The sequence below is a fragment of the Ictalurus punctatus genome, chromosome 8, assembly GCF_001660625.3.
Source record: "Ictalurus punctatus breed USDA103 chromosome 8, Coco_2.0, whole genome shotgun sequence".
Lineage (NCBI taxonomy): Eukaryota > Metazoa > Chordata > Actinopteri > Siluriformes > Ictaluridae > Ictalurus > Ictalurus punctatus.
In genome coordinates, this window is record NC_030423.2 from 22,683,814 (window position 1) to 22,696,402 (window position 12,589).

Below are 12,589 nucleotides of genomic sequence, written 5' to 3' on the forward strand. Positions count from 1 at the left end.
ATATTATGATTGTAAGCGTGATGAATCTAGCACTAAATAACAACGTGAATAGAAAATCACAAGTGTTATCCTTAACTATAGTTCATTCATTCCCTTTTTGCATTATACCTTTGAAGCACAAGTTTCATCCGTAGAAAAGAAAACATGCATTTGGCTTTTGCATTGGAGAGATGAAGCAAATGGGCGTTTATTGATAACAATATGATTACCAAACGGTCATAATAATGGCGCCAATGTCACCCTTCTGTGTGTATGCAGTAACGCTAAAGACCTCTGCCCATGCTTCAAAAGTTGGGAGAGAAAATGAGATGGAAATAAAGTTTATATTTCAGAACATGCTTTAAGATATAAAAGATATACATACCAATCCTGATGATCACAGCAAATCTCTCACAGCATCTGAACTTCAGCAGAAGTGTAAGAGCTTGCAATGTTACTAAAAATTTCAGCTTTGCACCCTTATCAAACACAATCACCTTTCTCACACTGCTCATCAGTTTGACTAAACTTTTGCATCAGCGGCCTCATATTATTCATCAATTCATAACTAAGTGATGAACGCAGCAATTATTCAACGTTAACAGCTTATTTAGTGTTCTCATATCTTATATGTTAAATTCTTCACTTATAACCATTTCATGGAAATGTACAGTAGTGTGCAACTTTTTTAGTGCTTTGCAAAAGTATTCAACCCCCTCAAAAGTTATTAGATTAATCTGGATTACAAATGAAATGTACACAGATAGTTCCAGTCAGTATTTTTCTTGCAACTCAATCTGCTCTTACAGTAAATTTTCAAAGGCAAAATTCATTACATAACAGCACATCTTTAAAAAAAATTATACATTAAAAAATGCTGCTTGCATAAGTTTTCAACCCCTTCAGACATGGTGGAAGCTTGCTACAATAACGGCTTTAAGTCTGTTGGTGTAAGTTGCTGTCAGCTTTGGATTTGATCACTGTTTGGTTTTGATGTTTGATGATTTATGCCCATTCTTCTTGGTAGATTTTCTCCAGGGTCTTGTCAAAATGTAAATGCAAAGATCTGGACTTTTGACATTTTTTTAAATTCATTAATTTCTATTTATTTTATTTTTAAACTTTTGACATTTTTAACCACTTCACCATTGCTTTGCCCTTTTACTTGGGATCATTATCCTGGTGAAAGTGGACCTTTCTCCCAAGCTTTAGTTTTTTGTTTTGTTTTGTTTTTTAAGCAGACTGTAGCCGGGTGTAAAGCGTCCCTAGAGCATGATGCCACCACCACCATATTTCATTGTAGAGATGGTGTGGTATAATTAAGGTATGGCCTGTGTTAGTTTTGCAACACACTTAGCACTTTGAAACTTACTCAAATATAGTATCTTGCTCTTGATTATCACACCAAGAAACCCCACATATTCACCTGATCACTTGTGATTTCATATGTCTCTTCTTGAGCAATAGTTATTCTCTATCCATCCTCCCATACAGTCCTCAATTATGCTTGAAATGGTTGTTTATTTAACATATATGGAAGGAGTCTCCATTGTCAGCATTTTGTAACAGTCAGAGGTAATGCTGTAACTTTCTGACATGTTCAGGACAGAAGAGTTTTGATCTGCATTTATTTACTGTATTGTTGTCTTATTATCTTCAAGAGAGAGGAAAAAATGAGAGTCTGGTGAGGGAACAACTGCTGATAACTGCTAAGTAAAAACAGTAACTAACATGTTTAATGGACGTTCCATTACGTTAAATAGAACTGCAAACTACAAAAAAAAAAAAACTATGACATTTCATTGTTTAATTAAAAAAAATTTACTCTGTGGTATATAATACTGTATATAAAAATCAGGAGGCCTAGTTATAGGAAAATAATCAATGTCTGGGGGGGTAACAGTAGCACATGACACTGTAGTGTGGATCATTGTCTAATGACAGCATGACATGGAGTGTTTTATTAATTAGTCAATACATTTTAATTTTATGAAATCATGCGATTTAGTCAGAGTGCATTATATATATTTTTTTTATTCATAGCATTCAATAACATTGAATTGAAGCTGAATTCAAATTTGCATGAAGGGTTACATAATGTTTATTAGGTCTGCATTTCTTTCCCATCACAGCCGCAGAATCACGGTTCATTATTTTTTCTGGGGGTTTTCACGAACACAAAGGTTAGGGAACTTAGGCGTCGTAACACTGAAACACACACAGATTAACATACGCATTAATGGAGGCTTCAGAAATGAAATGGAGTTAATATGATATATAATGTATTATTTATCGCATAATAAACCAGTAATAAATGTGTTTAATGTCTAGAGTATTTTTAGATACTCACATGAAGCCTTGCTGTTCACACTGTGCGTCCGTCTTTTTCACGTTCAGGATGTTTGGACGAGGAATTTTGCCAGTGAAGAAATCGAAACAGCAGGAGACAGGATGAGGATCAGGCACTGAGTGAGAGAGACGGACAAGCTTGTTCAGGTTACACTGTACATAAATATAAATGATCACAACGGCTTTGTTAACAAAATAGAAACTGTCAGAATTAATTCTACACACCACATATTTTATACTTTATATATAATTTTCTTATAAGTGATTTCTCTTTCAGTTATTTAACTTTGGAGACACTTTCGTAATTCAATAATAATAATAATAATAATAATAATAATAATAATAATAATAATAATAATGTAATAAGCTCTATTATAAAGTGTTTCAACCTCATTTTTTATTAATATGAATAATATCAATCAAATTATTAATGTTATTTTATTTTAAGAATCATCATCAACTATTTTTATTTAAATTTTTTATTTTATGAACAGATTTAAAGAATAGAATCACAAATTGTTTTTAATGGTTAATAATTATAATTCAGAGTGTTATTAGTTATTAATAATAACTTGAATAATAAATAATACTTAATAATAATTTTTAAATTAGATGAATATTTGTAGCAAAATATATTTTATTACTTTATTAATAAAAAATAAAGTAATAAGTTTAATAATAATAATAAAAAGTGTTGTAATAGTTTATATATTTTTGTATTAAACTATAGTCTGCACCTATAGACATTAAATATATAATTTTGTAAAAACTCACATTTAGCGTCTGAGTAGAGCGCCATAATCAGGACGAAGCCCAGGACCAGAAACACACGACTCATCTTCATGTTCTCAGCAGGTGTGTGAAGCTCAGTTCCCTTCTCTCGCTAAGATCAAATTTGCCTGAGCAGGGGTTACTGGCTCGTTTTATACAAATTTTAATTGTTGTCCTCACACACGTCTTCAAATCATCACTTCCTTAAGCTGTTAAGCTATCATCACACTTATGCTGATCGTATCGATTTTCTTAGAAGATAACTAATCCATCCCTCCCACTGGAAACATTCCACACTGCTATACAGATGACATTTGAGTGCAAAAGTTGCGGAATCCAACATTTAGCTTTTACAGGGGAGAAGAAGAAAGCCTTTATTTGTCATATGTACTTTACAGTACAGTGAAATATTTTCTTCACATATCCTGGTTGTTAGGAAGCTGAGTCACCATGAAACAGTGAGATACTACATGTACTAAGAACATGTCTTAAACCATTATGTTTTATCATGTTCTATATATTTTTCAGGTTTATTTGTAAAGGTGAGAAATAAAAAATATATACTATTCCACCTTTAATATACTGTACTGTTCTAATGAGATTTTCAGGTTTGCTTTACCCTGTTGATGTTAGTTTTTCAGTTTCAGTCCCTTTACTGGTAAAGAAATCAGCGTATATCCATTTTCCCTCACACTGACTGTGAGCGAGCGTTTGGCAGAATTGAGAGACTGTCAGCCAATAAGACACGAGTATTTCCACGTATTTTCCTGTAAACGCTGTCTGATTGATCTCGTGTCTGTTGACTGAAAATACAAAATTACAACACTGCTGTCTTCTTTTACTGATGTTCAGTTATGTATTGACAAACTGCAGAATTATTCAGGGCTAAAGAAAAAATCTTTGTGGCTACAGCCCCAAATTCCCAGGTCAGGTTACGCCCCTGGTCTACAGAGAGTTTGGCATGATGGTGAATTCATGTAGCATTGCAGTCTCCCAGTTCCAGGGTCCATGGTTTGATCCTGAGCCCGGTGAGATGTATTCCCGACTCAAAAATCCATTCATGTGAAATGACCAGTTAAATAAGCTACTAAATAAAATAACTCAATAATAAATTTAATAAATTCTATATTGGTGGGTTTATGATTTCCACCACAGTATGAAAAACCAACCCCCTGGCTATGCTTCAAGTACCCCAATTTGAGAATCACTGCTTTTGTACGGTTAAGGCTTCTTAAAATTGTTTTGGGATCCTTTTTTGATGGAGAAACAAATAGATTTTTAAAGCGTTTTTAATAACTTTTATATCATCACTATCCTCAATATTATAAATTTTCTCCCAAATCTGGTCACCTAGACCTTAATAACTACTAAATTGTCCTAAATTTTTATGTGCACGTTCTTAGGTTTTCTATTCTTCCCTGATGTTGTGCTACTAAGCTAGCATATACAGTGAGGGAAAAAAGTATTTGATCCTCTGCTGATTTTGTACGTTTGCCCACTGACAAAGAAATGATCAGTCTATAATTTTAATGGTAGATTTATTTGAACAGTGAGAGACAGAATAACAACAACAAAAAAATCCAGAAAAACGCATGTAAAAATGTTGTAAATTGATTTGCATTTTAATGAGGGAAATAAGTATTTGACCCCCTCTCAATCAGAAAGATTTCTGGCTCCCAGGTGTCTTTTATACAGGTAACAAGCTTAGATTAGGAGAACACTCTTAAAGGGAGTGCTCCTAATCTCAGCTTGTTACCTGTATAAACAAAACAGAAAAACGCATGTCAAAAATGTTATAAATTGATTTGCATTTAAATAAGGGAAATAAGTATTTGACCCCTCTGCAAAACATGACTTAGTACTTGGTGGCAAAACCCTTGTTGGCAATCACAGAGGTCAGACGTTTCTTGTAGTTGGCCACCAGGTTTGCACACATCTCAGGAGGGATTTTGTCTCACTCCTCTTTGCAGATCTTCTCCAAGTCATTAAGGTTTCGAGGCTGACGTTTGGCAACTCGAACCTTCAGCTCCCTCCACAGATTTTCTATGGGATTAAGGTCTGGAGACTGGCTAGACCACTCCAGGACCTTAATGTGCTTCTTCTTGTGCCACTCCTTTGTTGCCTTGGCCGTGTGTTTTGGGTCATTGTCATGCTGGAATACCCATCCACGACCCATTTTCAATGCCCTGGCTGAGGGAAGGAGGTTCTCACCCAAGATCTGACGGTACATGATCCCGTCCATCGTCCCTTTGATGCGGTGAAGTTGTCTTGTCCCCTTAGCAGAAAAACACCCCCAAAGCATAATGTTTCCACCTCCATGTTTGACGGTGGGGATGGTGTTCTTGGGGTCATAGGCAGCATTCCTCCTCCTCCAAACACGGCGAGTTGAGTTGATGCCAAAGAGCTCCATTTTGGTCTCATCTGACCTCAACACTTTCACCCAGTTGTCCTCTGAATCATTCAGATGTTCATTGGCAAACTTCAGACGGACATGTATATGTGCTTTCTTGAGCAGGGGGACCTTGCGAGCGCTGCAGGATTTCAGTCCGTCACGGCGTAGTGTGTTACCAATTGTTTTCTTGGTGACTATGGTCCCAGCTGCCTTGAGATCATTGACAAGATCCTCCCGTGTAGTTCTGGGCTGATTCCTCACTGTTCTCATGATCATTGCAGCTCCACGAGGTGAGATCTTGCATGGAGCCCCAGGCCGACGGAGATTGACAGTTCTTTTGTGTTTCTTCCATTTGCGAATAATCGCACCAACTGTTGTTCTGGTTAACCTTCTGACCAAGCTGTTTGGCAATGGTCTTGTAGCCCATTCCAGACTTGTGTAGGTCTACAATCTTGTCCCTGTCATCCTTGGAGAGCTCTTTGGTCTTGGCCATGGTGGAGAGTTTGGAATCTGATTGACTGCTTCTGTGGACAGGTGTCTTTTATACAGGTAACAAGCTGAGATTAGGAGCACTCCCTTTAAGAGTGTGCTCCTAATCTAAGCTTGTTACCTGTATAAAAGACACCTGGGAGCCAGAAATCTTTCTGATTGAGAGGGGGTCAAATACTTATTTCCCTCATTAAAATGCAAATCAATTTACAACATTTTTACATGCGTTTTTCTGGATTTTTTTTTTTTTTGTTATTCTGTCTCTCACTGTTCAAATAAATCTACCATTAAAATGATAGACTGATCATTTCTTTGTCAGTGGGCAAACGTACAAAATCAGCAGGGGATCAAATACTTTTTTCCCTCACTGTATCAATCCATACAGATTATTACTATTACTACTTAGCATACTAGCTATCTTTTTTTTTTTTTTTTCATATGTAGCATAATGTATATAAAATTGCATATAGTATAAGAACTGAGAACTGTAATAAAACAGGATCTGAACCCAGATCTGTCCTTTCACATTGTGAAACTGATTAATATTTGCATTTTGTTATGCTCTGCCCTTTTTCTGTGTCTGGGTGTGTGTTTGTGTCAGTGTTCACTTCCAGGGTCCTTTCGCATCATCTACTGCCATCTGCAGGTGCACTGAGGTCATCATCCCCAACGGTATAAAGGGTGCCACCAGGGGGAACGTTGAAAGCCTATTGCTCATTTGTTGTGATTTGCATTTGTGAGTTCATACGTTTGATCATGATAGATACCTGTGTATGATACTTTGCTTGCTTTTGATTTTTGATATTAGTTTTTCCCCTCTGGTTTTGGTTGTCTGTTTCCTAAATACTGTCACCTTTATAAATTGACTGTATACATGTCACTGGGTGTAAGACTTTTCTGTTAATGTCCCCAACCGTTTACTGGGGCCTAACAACTGTAATGCACGTATTTCACTCAGTGGTGCATTTTTAGCTTTATTTGAATCTGCATGATAATAAGCATCAGTAGCATCACTAAACATCATAACAAATGACTGATAAAAAGGTACACTGTGAATAAATGGGTATAGCTTGAAGATTATTAGGTTGTGTCTGTGTGGAGTTTAGCTTAAGGTGGAGTAACATTTTCAGTGACAGTGACTTCTTGAGCACACAGGCTGGGGAACCTAGGTGTAGTAACTCTGAAACACACAAACACACACACACACATTAATGCAATTTCTTTTCTTGTCTCATTTAGAAACTAACTGAATTTAATGACACTTTTTTATATTAAATCACTCAATAAAATAGTAACCTATGTGTGTGAGAGATACTCACATAAAGCCTTGCTGTGAACAGCGCGAGTCTGTCCTTTTAACCTCCAGGATTTTGTCAGAAGGAATTTTGCCAGTGAAAAAGGTGAAACAGCAAGAAACAGGATCAAGGCTTAAAGCTGACCAAGAGAGACAAACAAGCTCTTTTAGTTAAATAAAAACTCCCAATAAAATAAATAAACATTACTGTGCATAATAAATGTGAAACATCATACAAAAAAAATCATACTTCAATTCTCCAATTAATAAAACACTTGTTTAAGTATTATTTTTACTATTATTATTATTATTATTATTATTATTATTATTATTATTATTATTATTATCCATCCATCCATCTTCTATACCGCTTATCCTTTTCAGGGTAACGGGGAACCTGGAGCCTATCCCAGGAAGCATCGGGCACAAGGTGGGGTACACCCTGGACAGGGTGCCAATCCATCCAGAGTTGGGCCAAGACGCTTCAGTTAACGTCATCACAACATGCCATGTAATGTCATCACAACACGCATTCGGCCAAATACCTCTTCAATTCACGTGAGTCAAATATGAGTAAAGCTAAAAGGTCTCATTTACCAACAAACAGCACTGTGAAAGAGCGTGCAAAGCAATTTCATGTGATTGCGATTTTGCCAATTCAAGGGGTTTTCTATAAAAAAAAAAAAAAGCACAAAAATCTTTGCAAGTTGCATCGCAAATTTTTAAAGAAAAAAAAACACGCAGCAAATTCAAGGCTTTTTGGCCGAAACAATCACAAAAAATGATGTGAAATCCCGTACGGACTAGTATTATTATTATTATTAGTAGTAGTAGTAGTAGTAGTAGTAGTAGTAGTAGTACAACCCCAATTCCAAAAAAGTTGGGATGCTGTGTAAAATGTAAATAAATATAAATAAAAACAGAATGCGATGATTTTCAAATCTCAGAAACCCATATTTTACTCACAATAGAACATAGAAAACATCAAATGTTTAAACTGAGTAAATGTACAATTTTAAGAAGAAAGAGAGAAGCAGGTTGCTGAAGAAGAGGAAGGTCCAGCAGCTGATACTTTAGGGAGAGTCAGGAAGAGGTAGGAGAAGGCTTGGATGAAGGAGAAATAGAACCAGAGCCAGGCCCAAGCCATGAAGAAAGGGGGGAGGAACCAGAAGCTGCCCCAGCAGAACATGAGAGAGATGCTGATTCAGTTGTTATGCCTGGTTTTGAGCCTCCTGTATCTGCTGAGGTAGAAGGAACTGAACCATCAACCTTAGGTCCCAGTGTGGTAATGCTAGTTTCTAATAAAAACGAGAAACTATTGAAAATAGCACCGTACAGTGGTTGGTATAAGTGGGCAATGTGCACAACAAAGAACTCAAGAATGAACAATTGTTTGTTATGTTCACAGTCAATTTCAATTCGACTGGTTACTTGAATAAAATAAAGAAGTATGCCACAGCAAAAGTGTCAGCAAATTTAACAGTAATAACCATGCCAAACTGCACACATCAGACTTTAGCATTCCCATTAACATTTCCATATGAAGAACAGACAATAGCAGTAGCAGATTTTTCTGATTTGGCAAAGAAAAGCGTTTGAGAGCCATATTACTTAAAAAGTGGACAGGGATATGTGTTAGGGTGCAAATGATTCAGGAAATCACTATGATGAACAGGGATCTAGAACAACTTGCTGAAAAGAAGACACAGAGTAAAGAGTCTGTGTGATGTTTGAAGATCAGCGCTGCACATTAATTCCCAACAACACTGTGCCTAATGTAATGGTTCCTTCCAATCCTTCTAACTCAAATATGTGTTTAAATGTAATGTTTTCCTATCGTTTATGTTCAAAATTAATGCGCCTCATATTTAACATTAGAGAATCAACTTTATAAAGACCTAGACTTATTTCAATTTAAATTAATGCATTGGTCACGCACAATATTTATTATAGCTTATGCATGTAGGGATACCCAAATATGCAAAATGTTAAGATTCAGATCTGAACCAATGTAATGTGAAGTAATTTTCTACAGGGACTCCAAGCTCCAACACAATAATGTCAGATCCCTGAAGCGCAGTCAGGTAATCCAGCTGAGCACAGTCACCATTAAATGAGGTTGCTTTGAAATGAAGCTTGAGAGAGCGAGGATATTCTATGTGACTTGCTTCAATTCCTCTCTCCTCACATCTCACCCTTGCATCCTTCCCTCACATTCTAAGCGGGTGGAGCTAAGCTGCGAGGAAAGGAAAGGAGGATGCACAAATAAGAAATGAGAGGCACTCCAAGTGTGTGCAAACACAGGAAATGAGTAGGATAGTAGAAGAAGAAGTTAAAATACATGGGAAGGTGCCCTCTGGCAGCTTGGTAGTGCTGTGCTGTATAGCTGTAGTAGTTTGTGCTGGATGTGAGACATGTTTTACAATATTGTGCACCTTTTCTAGAATATAAAACAACTATTAGTTTGGACACACCCAGCCACACACCTACCCACACACACACACACTTCTGATAAAGAATTTGGTCACTTTGTCATAGCTATTAATTATAACTTTAGCACATGTCTCTCCTATTCCTGATCTATGATTATGTGATTCAATCTTTAATAAGGGTTTACTTGTTGCACTCCCCCCCACCTTCCTCTCTTTCTCTCTCTCTGCAGCAGTGTTATATTGCAGATTCATGCTATGCTGGTCATAGAGCCCCAACTTTGTTTCAAGCCATGTTGTGCAACTATTTGGTGCACACGCAACAGAGTTTAGTTGTGCACGAGATAATATCTGGTGTGCATGCAATAGTATCTGATAAACATCCAACAGTTACCTGACACAGTTACACTATGTTGTTTCTGGGGCTGCTTACTAGCTGATGGGTTTTTATCTGCAAAAGCAGAAGCAAGTGCAACAGTCAAAGTCTCCAGAATAACTAGCAGAGTCTCCTTCACATAAGTCCATTGGACTCATATAAACACTCTGGGTGTTAATACAACACTAGGGATTTTACTGTGCAGGATACTTAGAAAAACTAATTTTTCTTATATATTTTCTTTTTATAACTTATATATTGTGAGAAAATTGTACCTGATACTACTGATTACTGAATTTTGAAAGGCAAAGGATTTTCATGGCAAATATTGGTTTGGTGTTGTTTTATTGATGATGATGTACAGTTTGATGGTCTTTACAGAAAATTCTTTTTATGCAGAAAATCTTTCATTTCATTATTTTTAAGGCTTCTTTGCACATTAAATGAATACAAGTACAGATTATGAATAGTATGTGTGCTATTAATCTATTTATTTTTTCCCTTTTAAACTTATTTGAGACTAGATCCTGTGGAAAGGAACAAATCTTTTGTGTGTGTGCAACAGGATATTTTTACTTTCATGTAATGCGGTCTCAAACATGCTTGAGCATAAAGCTTGCAGCTTCATTAATGTGAATTTGCAGTGGTCCAAATTAAATGCCTGGTCAGGGTCATGGTCAGATTTAAATTAGGCATTGAATTTATAGTAATGTTTATGTCATATGTTTATGTGTCCTGTAATGGACTAGGGTCCCACCGGGTTGAATTCTCCTGTCATCCACCTAGTGGTTCTGGATAGGCTCAAGAACCACCAACACCGTGACCAGGATAAAGCGTTTACTGAAAAAGATTGTGATGATGACAATGATGATGATTACAGTTTTTCTCGATTGCTTAAACACATTTCTTGAAATTATGCCTCCTTTTCTCGAAACTCTAAACACAAATCCATAACTCACCGAATTCCCCAAACTTTTAAATGAAGCTCTCCACTCAAAACCATACAGTCTTGCTGAAAAACTAAACTTTGCCCTCAGACATGACACACAAAACCTCAAAAACCCACACTACAACATAGTCTTACACATTGGTGAGATAAATTCAAAACAGTACTATAAAAACTGGAAATAAGTTATGTTGCTTGTGGTTCTCCCCCGCAAAAAGCTTCACATGCTGCACACAACAAAATACACAACAATTGTTTACATTTGCACATTTCTTATTCCTTAGTACACCAAACAACAACAAAAAATTTCTGCCTCAGCATCCCCTCTTTGGTGTGGGACAGGCCAGAGAATCTCATCAACATGACAGGCTATATTGCCCCTAGCCAGGCAGCGAGGGTGAAATCCTCTTGCATGCCTGATCCACCTCTGGCATACATAAACTGAAACGTCTAGGTAGGCTTCATTCATGGCCTGGAGGAGGTGAACATGGATGTGAGTTTGTCGGTCATACACTTTCCACCGCCAAAAAAACTCCTCTATCGGGTTTAGAAAGGGAGAGTATGCAGGCAGAAATATGTTGGAATGGAGAGAAATAGTTTGTGTGGAGAGTCTTGCAGTGACAGTTGATCAATCACTGTCAATCATTTGGATAGGGCAGATAATGTGTTCTAAGCATAATATGTTCTACTTTTTTTTTTTCAAAAGTGGGCTGAAATTCACAAGAGAAAGATGCTTTTATTTATAGAGCCACTGCGCCATAAAGTCCACTCAGACCACACACTGTGCACAAAGAAGCATATTTCTGCTGTGGTCCCCAATAATAATCCATTCATCCATTTTCTGTACCATTTATCTTACACAGATTCGCAGGGGACCTGGAGCCTATCCCACGGAAATCGGGGCACAAGGCGGGGGACACCCTGGATGGGGGGCAAGCCCACTGCAGCGCACACACATTCACACACCCAATTGTTCCAAATGGACAATTTGGAAATGCCAGTCAGCCTACAGTGCATATCTTTGGACTGTGGGAGGAAACCAGAGTACCCAGAGGAAACCTCCGAAGTACAAGGAGAACATGCAAACTCCATGCCCACAGTGTGATGGGATTCAAATCACAACCCTGGAGGTGAAAGCCAAATGTGCTATCCACTAAGACACTGTGGCCCAAAAAATAGTCAAAAAATAAAATTAAGTTGTACATTCATCTTGCGTGTAAATGTACATTTTCCATCCTTATTTAATTAAAAATCTTCCTGAAATTTTAATGAAAATCAGCAGCGTTAATTGATTTTAATAGACTCTGATATTGAATACAGATATAGATACAGATGGCAGCATTGTATTACACCCCTAACATAATACCTATAATATAATAATATATAACCTAATATAATAACCATATATATAGCATGTATATAAAGCTGCGTAATAAACTCACGGATAGCGTCTGAGTAGAGCGCCATGATCAGGACAAAACCCAGGACCAAAAATACACGACTTATCTTCATGTTCTCAGCAGGTGTGTGAAGATCTGATCTCTTCTCTCTCTATCTTCAAATT

The 12,589-nt window shown here is 36.9% G+C and overlaps 1 protein-coding gene and 1 long non-coding RNA gene across 2 annotated transcripts in view; both read right to left on the minus strand.

Annotated features, from left to right (window-relative positions):
• Nucleotides 1–1,987: 1,987 nt before the first annotated feature.
• Nucleotides 1,988–3,287, minus strand: LOC108269113 (uncharacterized). Its single transcript, XR_001813409.3, has 3 exons — nt 3,103–3,287; nt 2,330–2,444; nt 1,988–2,187 (listed from the first exon to the last, which is right to left on the minus strand). It is a non-coding gene; the product is annotated as an uncharacterized LOC108269113 (long non-coding RNA).
• A 3,654-nt stretch (nt 3,288–6,941) lies between these two features.
• Nucleotides 6,942–12,589, minus strand: part of LOC108269114 (C-C motif chemokine 14-like) — a 5,845-nt gene continuing 197 nt past the window's right edge. Inside the window, exons 1-3 of the mRNA XM_017474694.3 lie at nt 12,468–12,589; nt 7,300–7,414; nt 6,942–7,160 (exon numbers count right to left, since the gene is read on the minus strand). The exon at nt 12,468–12,589 is cut by the window's right edge and continues 197 nt beyond it. Of these exons, the coding sequence (XP_017330183.1) occupies nt 7,088–7,160; nt 7,300–7,414; nt 12,468–12,537 (258 nt within the window). The 5' untranslated portion in view covers nt 12,538–12,589 and the 3' untranslated portion in view covers nt 6,942–7,087. The remainder of the gene's footprint in view (nt 7,161–7,299; nt 7,415–12,467) is intronic.